Source organism: Neoarius graeffei, chromosome 2 (genome assembly GCF_027579695.1).
Source record: "Neoarius graeffei isolate fNeoGra1 chromosome 2, fNeoGra1.pri, whole genome shotgun sequence".
In the NCBI taxonomy this organism is placed as follows: Eukaryota; Metazoa; Chordata; class Actinopteri; order Siluriformes; family Ariidae; genus Neoarius; species Neoarius graeffei.
In genome coordinates, this window is record NC_083570.1 from 58,148,650 (window position 1) to 58,160,672 (window position 12,023).

The 12,023-nt window shown below is 40.4% G+C and overlaps 1 protein-coding gene across 2 annotated transcripts in view; it reads left to right on the top strand.

Annotated features, from left to right (window-relative positions):
• The window catches only part of hps5 (HPS5 biogenesis of lysosomal organelles complex 2 subunit 2), a 69,777-nt gene that overhangs the window by 29,239 nt on the left and 28,515 nt on the right, over positions 1-12,023 (top strand). For both annotated transcript variants that reach the window (XM_060914527.1, XM_060914528.1), the window contains 6 exons: positions 1,696-1,784; positions 2,196-2,374; positions 2,520-2,678; positions 8,198-8,357; positions 9,678-9,795; positions 10,512-10,658. In XM_060914527.1, coding sequence (XP_060770510.1) covers positions 1,696-1,784; positions 2,196-2,374; positions 2,520-2,678; positions 8,198-8,357; positions 9,678-9,795; positions 10,512-10,658 — 852 coding nt within the window. The remainder of the gene's footprint in view (positions 1-1,695; positions 1,785-2,195; positions 2,375-2,519; positions 2,679-8,197; positions 8,358-9,677; positions 9,796-10,511; positions 10,659-12,023) is intronic.

Consider the following 12,023-nt stretch of genomic DNA (forward strand, 5'->3'; position numbering starts at 1 on the left):
TCTGAATACTTCATCCACTAATGTACAGTGGTGCTTGAAAGTTTGTGAACCCTTTAGAATTTTCTATATTTCTGAATAAATATGACCTAAAACATCATCAGATTTTCACACAAGATCTAAAAGTAGATAAAGAGAACCCAGTTAAACAAATGAGACAAAAATATTATACTTGGTCATTTATTTATTGAAGAAAATGATCCAATCTTACATATCTGTGAGTGGCAAAAGTATGTGAACCTTTGCTTTCAGTATCTGGTGTGACCCCCTTGTGCAGCAATAACTGCAACTAAACGTTTGTGGTAACTGTTGATCAGTCCTGGAAATCAGCTTGGAGGAATTTTAGGCCATTCCTCCGCACAGAACAGCTTCAACTCTGGGATGTTGGTGGGTTTCCTCACATGAACTGCTCGCTTCAGGTCCTTCCACAACATTTCCATTGGATTAAGGTCAGGACTTTGACTTGGCCATTCCAAAACATTCATTTTATTCTTCTTTAACCATTCTTTGGTAGAATGACTTGTGTGCTTAGGGTCGTTGTCTTGCTGCATGACCCACCTTCTCTTGAGATTCAGTTCATGGACAGATGTCCTGACATTTTCCTTTAGAATTGGCTGGTATAATTCAGAATTCATTGTTCCATCAATGATGGCAAGCCGTCCTGGCCCAGCTGCAGCAAAACAGACCCAAACCATGATACTACCACCACCATGTTTCACAGATGGGATAAGGCTCTTATGCTGGAATGCAGTGTTTTCCTTTCTCCAAACATAACGCTTCTCATTTAAACCAAAAAGTTCTATTTTGGTCTCATCCGTCCACAAAACATTTTTCCAATAGCCTTCTGGCTTGTCCACGTGATCTTTAGCAAACTGCAGATGAGCAGAAATGTTCTTTTTGGAGAGCAGTGGCTTTCTCCTTGCAACCCTGCCATGCACACCATTGTTGTTCAGTGTTCTCCTGATGGTGGCCTCATGAACATTAACATTAGCCAGTGTGAGAGAGGCCTTCAGTTGCTTAGAAGTTACCCTGGGGTCCTTTGTGACCTCGCTGACTATTACACGCCTTGCTCTTGGAGTGATCTTTGTTGGTCGACCACTCCTAGGGAGGGTAACAATGTCTTGAATTTCCTCCATTTGTACACAATCTGTCTGACTGTGGATTGGTGGAGTCCAAACTCTTTAGAGATGGTTTTGTAACCTTTTCCAGCCTGATGAGCATCAACAACGCTTTTTCTGAGGTCCTCAGAAATCTCCTTTGTTCGTGCCATGATACACTTCCACAAACGTGTGTTGTGAAGATCAGACTTTGATAGATCCCTGTTCTTTAAATAAAACAGGGTGCCCACTCACACCTGATTGTCATCCCATTGATTGAAAACACCTGACTCTAATTTCACCTTCAAATGAACTGCTAATCCTAGAGGTTCACATACTTTTGCCACTCACAGATATGTAATATTGGATCATTTTCCTCAATAAATAAACGACCGAGTATAATATTTTTGTCTCATTTGTTTAACTGGGTTCTCTTTATCTACTTTTAGGACTTGTGTGAAAATCTGATGATGTTTTAGGTCATATTTATGCAGAAATATAGAAAATTCTAAAGGGTTCACAAACTTTCAAGCACCACTGTATATAGTATACATAAAAAATTGTGATTTATTTTATAGTTTCATTTATAACTGTGTTTCAGTGATCATAACCTCCTGACATGGACAGACTCTGCCATTTATATCTTTACACCCCACAGTGGGCAGGTTTTGCTATGGACGAAAATGAAAGGTAAGAAACATGACAGTACAGTATGATGCAAAAAAAAAAGTATAAACTCAACTGAGTTCAGTTTGTTATTGAACCACTACTTTCAACCTACTACAAAACTACTTTAAAAGTCTTAATATTTACTCTCAAATTTAGTTAGGTTTGTATTTAGTTTTCCATATACCAGGCTGTTTGTTTGTTTGTTTGTTTGTTTGTTTGTTTGTTTGTTTGTTTGTTTGTTTAAACCCCAACATTGGGAAACTGACATCACTAAGCTTTACTCACATATAGACGCTTATCCCAGATGCTTTGAATTGTTTTCTGTGTATGGTTTAGTAAATGCAGTTTCTACCCTTTTTGTGTTTTCAGAGAAGTGATTAAAGTTTACTCTTAGTTAAACCCTATTTTCTCAATTTTTCCCACCTTGCCCAGATATTGTAGACATAGCAGTGTTTCGCAATGAACTGTTTTGTCTCCATGGTGATGGACATTTGTCTCATCTGCTGTTGATGCCTGCTGAACGCTGTGTGGAGAGACTGATGAAGCGAGAGAGCTGGACACTGGCTGCTACTGTCTGTTGCATGTTCCAGCACGCTATAGTAACATGCAGGGTACATACACACTTTTGTAGTCACGTTTGCTCGTGCACACACTCTAAACACACTAACCAGGATAAGTTGGCACTGTTTGTTACTGTCAGACACTAGAAATTTGTCCTTGCACACATCATTCTCTCTCTCCATCTTTCTCCCATAGGCAAGAAAGACCATCCCTATTGATCGCTTGGAGCATCTCAAGGCCCAGCTAAACCCCGCCTCCCAGCAGGAGCTGATTGGTCAACTGGATGCATTGATCAGCAAATTGGAACCTTTGGACTCTGCCTGTAGCAGTCGCAGAAGCAGTATCTCTTCTCATGTGAGTTTGTAGGAAGTGTAGAACCAAACCACACTAACATCTCCCTGATATTCAGAAGTCCTTCCCACAGCATGTGGAGCATAGGGCGGCGCCGATCTCCGTTTCCATAGCCCTCGGCCTCTCGCCTATTACATAGCTACAGTGGCATGCAAAAGTTTGGGCACCCTTGATGAAAATGTCTGTTACTGTGAATAGTTAAGTGAGCAGAAGATGAACTGATCACCAAAAGGCATAAGGGTAAAGACGACACATTTCTTTAATATTTTCCACAAGATTACATTTTTATTTCCATCATTTACAGGTGTAAAATACCAAAAAATGAAAAGGACCTGAAGCAAAAGTTTGGGCACCTGGCATGGTCAGTACTTAGTAACACCCCCTTTTGGCAAATATCACAGCTTGTAAACACTTTTTGTAGCCAGCTAATAATCTTTCAGTTCTTACCTGGGGGATTTTCATGCATTCGTCCTTGCAAAAGGCTTCCAGTTCTACAAGTTTCTTGGGCTGTCTTGCATGCACTGCTCTTTTGAGATCTATCCACAGATTTTCAATGATGTTTAGCTCAGGGGACTGTGAGGGCCAGGGCAAAACCTTCAGCTTGTGCCTGTTGAGGTATTCCATTGTAGATTTTGAGGTGTGTTTTGGATCATCGTCTTATTGTAGGACCCATCCTCTTTTTAACTTCAACTTTTTTACAGATGGTGTGATGTTTGCTTCCAGAGTTTGCTGGTATTTATTCGAATCCATGCTTCCCTCAACCAGTGAAATGTGCCCTGTGCCACTGGCTGCAACACAACCCCAAAGCATGATCGATCCACACCCATGCTTCAGAGTTGGAGAGGTGTTCTTTTCCTGGAATTTGGCACCCTTTTTTCTCCAAACATACCTTTGCACATTGTGGCCAAAAAGTTCTGTTTTGATTTCATCAGTCCACAGGACTTGTTTCCAAAACGCATCAGGCTTGCTTAGATGTTCATTTGCAAACTTCAGATGCTGAATTTTGTGGCTCGGACGCAGGAAAGGTTTTCTTCTGATGACTCTCTCATGAAGGTCATATTTGTTCAGGTGTTGCTGCATAGTAGAACAGTGCACCACCACTCCAGGGTCTGCTAAATCTTTCTGAAGGTCTTTTGCAGTCAAACAGGGTTTTTTATTTGCCTTTCTAGCAATCCAACGAGCAGTTCTTTCAGAAAGTTTTCTTCATCTTCCAGACCTCACCTTGATCTCCACTGTTTCTGTTAACTGCCATTTCTTAATAACATTACGATCTGAGGAAACCGCTACTGTACCTGAAAACACTTTGCTACGTTCTTGTAGTCTTCTCCTGCTTTGTGAGCATCAATTATTTTATTATTCAGAATATAAGGGAGTTGCTTAGAGGAGCCCATGGCTGTTGATTTTAGGGACAAGTTTGAGGAGTCAGAGAATTTATACAGCTTTGAAATCTGCATCATCTGACCTTTCCTAATGAAGAATTTGAACAAGCCACAGCTCAATAAGCTAATTAAGGTCTGGAACCTTGGTAAAAGTTACCTGAGAACTCAAATGTATTGGGGTGCCCAAACTTTTGCATGGTGTTCCTTTTCTTTTTTCACTCTCCAGTTGTACAAAACAAAAATAATACACAAATCTTGCAGAAAACACTGAAAAGAAATATCTTGTCTTTACCTTTATGCCTTTTGGTGATCAGTTCATCTTCTGCTCACTTAACTATTCACAGTAACAGACATTTTCAGCAAGGGTGCCCAAACTTTTGCATGCCACTGTAGGGTTACAGTGGGGGGGCTAGTCCTCTGGTAACCGCTAGAGTTTGACTCCCCACTCGCATCTGTATTGCCAGTAGGTACCATTTTTATAAGGGTCTTTGATATGACCCGACCATGAGTAGAACTCATGATCTCCCAATCGAGAAGCGGACACGCTAACCACTAGGCCAACTCACGATCTCTCCCTGATATTACTGTATATTTATAGTTAAGAAATCTGTGTGCATTTTTCCAGTAGTGCAGGTTCTATTGGATAAGTGAAATATTACCGTTATTATTTTACATATTGTCACCCAACGCATTTTATTAGCTTCTGTTTTGTTTTTTTATCCTGCTGGCCAGTGTATGACCTTTAGGCCAAAAAGTTGCAAGCCATTTGGGCACTCAACTTTAAAAAGTTAAGTGCCTGGCAGAAAACTTAAGTGCCCAAAATGTAGCAGAGACGGCACGGCATTGAAAATGAATCTTTAATTGGTGGTGAATTTCATTTCCTGTTCGAGTAAAATAATCTGAAGGAAATCAAAGCCTACTTCTTATGATGGTATACTGTAAAATTATTGAAGAACCAGATTCTGAGCTCTTCAGCTCAGTACACTCTAGCAGTAAATAAAATTCATCACCAATTACATAATTAGTAATCATTTGGGTTGAAAGAATTTTTTTCCACATGAAAGCTAGCATTCACATAATCTGTCATTTTGTTTTTTGGAAAACTGTATCACTTGGGGGGCGGGTCCTACCTGCAGACTTTGCAGAACATTCCACTCTTCTTGTCATGCAGTAACCAGGGAAATTCTTGCACCCAAGTGTCCTTAAAGTGCTGATGACACGAACATGACTCTGTGCAATTTCTTAAATAAACTATACAACATGGCAAACATGTTAGATTTCTGTTATAATTACGTGAAAAGAAGCTGTTGTTACGCGAATATCCAACTTTTAATTGCACAGCGCAAGAAAACTGGGTCCGTGGCTCGCGGCCATGTTGTGACGTCAGCGGAAGAACACGCTGCAGTTCACTGGCTGTTCTACTCTGGTGCTACTCGATGGAAATGGCGCATGAAAACGCCGGTGAACTCTCTAGTGCTAGCTCTTCAACAACCAAATACTGGTACTTTAAGCAGTGATCATGATGGCATGATTTTATCTGATTTTAAATAAATGAGATTGATAATAATGTGAATGTTCACAACTAGTACATACAAACTCTGCAGCTTCTGATTCAGCAGCTGCGTCATACTCCGCAAAAACATCAGCAAGAACCTACAATATAAATGGAAATGCAATACACTAAGCTCAAATGACTTTTGGAAAGTATAATTTCTAAATTTTTTCTACATATTCTTGAAGTCGGTCATCGGGGTACTTGCTACCGTTCCCTAACAACGCATAGCAAAGGGTAAAGTGTAGTGTTGCTACGAGTACTTGCTAAAGCCTCCGGTGGAAGATCCTCGATGTGCTGATAAGACATACAGTTCTATATAACACGCAAGTGTCACGATAATCACAAAACAGATGCAAATTGTTAAAATACCTAATTTTTAAGCAATCATGTGTTGATCTCTTCCGAATAGAATCTATGATAGCCTACCCTCTTTACCCTTTGCCTCTCGTTGCTAGGCGGCAGTTACATGAAAGCCGCAAGCTTTCACAAGCAAATACATGACTATCACGCCGACTTTATGATTACATTTATGATTATCATGAATGTGTACTCTATGATGTGTACTCTATGAGCGCTCTGGAGCGAGTCACTTCCAAGATGGCCGCGCAGACCACATGGTTACTATTTTTAGCATCATGTCGGAGCACTCTATAGCTCTACGTACCTTTGTCTTATGTCGTTTCTCAACACATGTTCTGACAGTTGGACTGTCTTTGGAGGAGTCGTCTTGTCCCAGGCGACTGCTGGATCCGGCATAGCTACTAGTAGACCCCCTCCGGAATACTGTAGGCACTGCTGATGGTAGCAGCACACGTTTGTGCTGAACTGAACACCCAAGAGATTCCTTTAAGCTGGGAAGGGTGTCAAAACAATCCAAATCGAAGTGTTCAGAGCACAGGACGGATGTTGGTGAGGGCTCCCACTTGTCACGAGTGCGCCTGACTTGCTTCATCCACTTCGCATGCAGCTCGGGATCTCTGGGAAACTTGAATAAACTTACCCCATCCTTGTGGGTTTTGGAGCAAAAGCCGGCAACACAACGCGAAGGCATAATAACTAATATATAATGTATAATAATGTCTAATAAAAATACTAATAATGATAAACTGAACACCTGCCGCATCAACAACAAACTGGTAAGTTAGGAGGAAGGTTCTTTCGCTGACGTCATATAGCTCCTCCTCCTCTTTCGTCTACTGGGTGCTGCAGCCCCGTCAAATTTGCCCAAATAGCCGCGTTTTTTATCATAACTTGTAAAATAGGCGCCTTTGTGAATTAATATATGGATCATCGGGAATTACTTTTTATGTTATAAAACATCGCCAAAGATGTCAAAAACGTGTCATCAGCACTTTAAAGCTTCTCTCTTGTCTCTTCATATTCCTTCTTTTTTTGCTTCCTCTCCTCCTCAGATTTCCTCCTAATTTTTGCAGGAGGGGGGTTTATTTCTGAATTTAACCACCTCTGCAAGAAGGACATGTTGTATCATGTGACTCAGACCCTTCTAACAGCGCATTTGATTGGCTGTATTCACAGGTGGACCAATCAAATTGCTCCTACTAAAATGAGGTCGGCCAGCAAAAAAAGGTGCCCATCTTTTGATGACGTAGTATGCATAGTACACATATATCACGCATAGCCTAGGTCACTCAATGATTTGATGGCCTTGGATCTAGGCTTTATGTTGGCGGGTAATGTGACGCTAAATGCTGGGTTTTGATTGGCTACAATTATATACTTCCTGTCCAACTAACCAATCAGAAGAGGGCAACCCCCAGTTTTTATTAATAAGGTTGGGATTCCCCTGGTCAATGTGCCTCACACCTGGAAGCGATGTTTAGGCACTGGGTGTCTTCACCGGGTCCTTTTTCGCTCCGATTTCTGGCTGTTCAATGCATATTTCATAAATAAATATTAGTTTATTTATTAGGCAGATGTATTTTCTAAATTCCTGCCTGTTGTTTTCTGGCTGTCTCTCCATATTTTGGTCGCAATTTGAAGAAACACTGCTCTTTTCGCGGAGTATGTGGTGACTGTGTAAGAGTCTAGGGTCTAGGTCCCGATGTTGGCGGGTAAAGTGATGCTAAATCCTGGATTTTGATTGGCCACAATTATATACTTCCTGTCCAACTAACCAGTCAGAAGAGGGCAACCCCCGTTCTATAAATAATAAGGTCGGGATTCCCTCCTGGCGAGTAAAGTGACGCTAAATGTTGGGATTGGCACCTCCGTCTACATACTGTAAACCGGTCATTTTCGCTCCGATTTCTGACTGTTTAACACATATTAGTTTATTAGGAATAATTTTGATGAAAATTTGTCTCAAAAAGTTGGTGGCCAGACGGGCACCCATCTATAAAAAAATTCCGTGCCCGCCCAAAATGTTACGTGCTGCGGGCACGCAGGAAAATCGGACCTTGCTGCTGGCCTCCTAGAGAATTCTTACATTTAGTTTTTTAGTGTTAACAGTTTGCAGGTGTTTACTTTGCAAGGAAGAAAGGCAGTGTACGGATGTCAAGTATCTGTAACCTTGATGTCGACAGAACTGTTTACACGTGAGTGAAACTGAATGCATTTTTCCCCATTAGGAAAGCTTCAGTGTGCTGGACTGTGGCATCTACCGCGTCATCAGCCGTAGAGGCAGCCAGTCAGACGATGACACCAGCTCCCTCCTTAGCCAGTCAATCCTGGAGGATGAAAGGATGAAGGAGTTTAGCTTTACTCAGGAGGAGGAGCAGGTGGAGCCTGGTAAGAGGGCAACAGACAAAGATCAGACACTGACAAAAATCATAGAAGATTTTGTCTGACTGTGGTGTGAAATGCAAGGTAAATTCAATTCAAGGACCCTGTATGGACCCTATATGGTCTGATTTCTGAGAAATGTTGACATGCTTGTTTAAATGAGATGCATCATAGGTTTGCACTTTGTATATGAAACTGTGAGTGAAAGGTAAGAACCTGTGAAATAAAATGAAAGTGAAAGTGTCTTAAAGGTCACTTGGTTGTTTGTTTATTTTAGCTGTGTGCCTTTCGTGCTGGCACTGTACCGATTACATGCTTTTCCAGTGGTTCTTAGCCATCAAAATCAATTTATATTTGTTCTGGCTGCATCTTGAGCTAATGAACCAGTGATGCCCACTCTCAGTGTCCCATTTTTGGTGCTCAAGCAACTAAGATTATTTACATCAGTCACTGCCTGCACAGTTTCAAGTTTTCCTGCTCTGACCTCACCCGATTCAGCTCAATCAGGAAAAAGGTGAAGTAGAGCAGAGGATCCCCAGGACTGGAGCTGAGAAACACTGATTTATGCCATTAAAATAGACACAATTAATGCAGGAGGAATTCAAGATTGTTAGAAGATTGTTGCAGATGATGAAATATTTGCAAATATGAATAATCTGAGAAAGTTAATATTTTTCTGGCAATTTTAACAAAATGAACGGCTTTGTTGCACTGAATTTGCTGAATGTTATAAATAAACGACTAAAAGTAATCAAAGTATAAAATCTGTTGTCTTGCACAAAGTACAAAGACCTAGACCATGACAATGTAAAGATGATGTTGGATTTGACTTATAGAACATGTCTTCACTCAAGAAGTAAATCTTATGGAACCTTCTGTGGACGTTATCTTGAGGCTGTGTCTGAACAAACACCAGCAGTGGCACTGTGTTGGTGGAAAAGGGATATAACATCAGAATCTAATGCAAAATGCCATACTAATTAATGTTCTTTGAAGTTCATGCCACTGTTATGGGTTTTATGTCATATGTTTTCTTAATTTCTAATTTTCTTCATGATTTGTTTTTCTCTTCATTCGTTCCTTCCTTCCATTTCTGCCTTTGTTTGTCCCCTGTGCCTTCTTAATATTTTTTTCTTCTCTTCTGGTCCAAATACCATAATCAATTCCTTATGTTTCTCACGTCTTCATCCACCCGGTTCATCCACCTACTGTTCCTGTTCTTTCTGCCCCTCTTCCCATACTCTCCTTTGCCGTTTTTCATTTTCTCTTCCTGCATTATTTTTTATTTCTCTTCAACATCTCTGATCTCACCATCCTGATCTTCAGACCCCCAGTCATGTGTGCGTGTAGAGGGGGACAAATCAGATCTCGGCCTGCAGTTCCACCTCCCACTCTCATTCCGTCCAAAACCACCACTCACCGCACTGCAGGCTGTTAAAGACAGGTATCTTCTCTGAGTTAACCACAAAAAGAACTGCATTTTTTTGAAGCAAGAATGCTGGGAGGCCACATACATCACATACATACAGCCATATTAGTCCCCAACTTTGATACATATAGAAATCAATGTGATGGTGCTGTGTAAATTAGAGATCTGTGTACACACAAACACAAAATCACAATTTTATACAATAGGATAGTTGAAAACCTGATGCATTTGCATAGGCACTTAGTTTAACACTGAATCAAAAAGGAAAAATTATACACTTGCATATAGGCGTGATCAGCTTTCATTGCATAGTGAAAAAGTGAAGTGAAACTAAATGAGGAAAAACCAAAACTCAGTGATTCACTGACTCAAGTGCACCTGGCCAGTACCAGACTTTTTCCTAGTCTAACTTCCTCTTTCGATAGGGCTTCTAGATTTAGAAATAGCCTTCCCTTATATTGTAGTGTCATTCTTTCATTTCACATATCTGCTGCGAACGGTATGTTTGAACCCTACAATCTGTTATATTTTCAAATTTCAATCCAATATCAATTTCTTGTGAACTGTCTTATTTTACACAGTGATTATTCCTGTTTCTGTAGGTTAAAGTCTCTGCTTTATGTCATTCCTGCACTGGATTTATCTTGCATTTACTTGATGTTGATACATGTCAGTGTGTCTAAATTAAGTCTAAATTTCTGTGTTTTGTGTGCTTTTGTGGCTATTATAAGTGTTTCAAGCTTTGTGAAGAAAACTACGGAAAAAATCAACAATCTGCAGATGAACTCTGACCTCTGGCCCCGACCTGACCATAGGGATGGTGGACAGGGTGAGGTTGCACCCTCACTGACTTCTTGTCCGGACGAAGTAGACGATGGGTAAGATTTTTTTTTTATGGCACTTGAAAATTTAATATCAAGTTTAATACGGTACAAGCCAAAAACTTGGGATGGAATGGAAAATGCAAATAAAAACCATAAGCACTGATTTCTAAATTTAGTTTGACTTGTATTTCAATGCAGACAGTATGAACCTAAAAATATTTCATGTTTTGTCTGGTCAACTTCATTTCATTTGTTAATATACAGTTAGGTCCATATATATTTGGACACTGACACAAATTTTGTTTTTTTACCTGTTTACTGAAAGATATTCAGGTTATAGTTATATAATGGACATGGACATAAAGTCCAGACTTTCAGCTTTCATTTGAGGGTATCCACATTAAAATTGGATGAAGGGTTTAGGAGTTTCAGCTCCTTAACATGTGCCACCCTGTTTTTAAAGGGACCAAAAGTAATTGAACAATTGACTCAAAGGCTATTTCATGGGCAGGTGTGGGCAATTCCTTCGTTATGTCATTCTCAATTAAGCAGATAAAAGGCCTGGAGTTGATTTGAGGTGTGGTGCTTGCATTTGGAAGATTTTGCTGTGAAGAAAACATGCGGTCAAAGGAGCTCTCCATGCAGGTGAAACAAGCCATCCTTAAGCTGCGAAAACAGAACAAACCCTTCCGAGAAATTGCTACAATATTAGGAGTGGCAAAATCTACAGTTTGTTACATCCTGAAAAAGAAAGAAAGAAAGAAAGAAAGAAAGAACTGGTGAACTCATCAATGCAAAAAGACCTGGACACTCACAGAAGACAACAGTAGTGGATGATCACAGAATAATTTCCATGGTGAAGAGAAACCCCTTCACAACAGCCAACCAAGTGAACAACACTCTCCAGGAGGTAGGCGTATCAATATCCAAATCTACCATAAAGAGAAGACTGCATGAAAGTAAATACAGAGGGTTCACTGCACGGTGCAAGCCACTCATAAGCCTCAAGAATAAAAAGGCTAGATTGGACTTTGATAAAAAACATCTAAAAAAGCCAGCACAGTTCTGGAAGAACATTCTTTGGACAGATGAAACCAAGATCAACCTCTACCAGAATGATGGAAAGAAAAAAGCATGGCGAAGGCGTGGTACAGCTCATGATCCAAAGCATACCACATCATCTGTAAAACATGGTGGAGGCAGTGTGATGGCTTGGGCATGCATGGCTGCCAGTGGCACTGGGTCACTAGTGTTTATTGATGATGTGACACAGGACAGAAGCAGCCGGATGAATTCTGAGGTATTCAGAGACATACTGTGTGCTCAAATCCAGCCAAACTGATTGGTCGGCGTTTCATAATACAGATGGACAATGACCCAAAACATAAAGCCAAAGCAACCCAGGAGTTTATTAAAGCA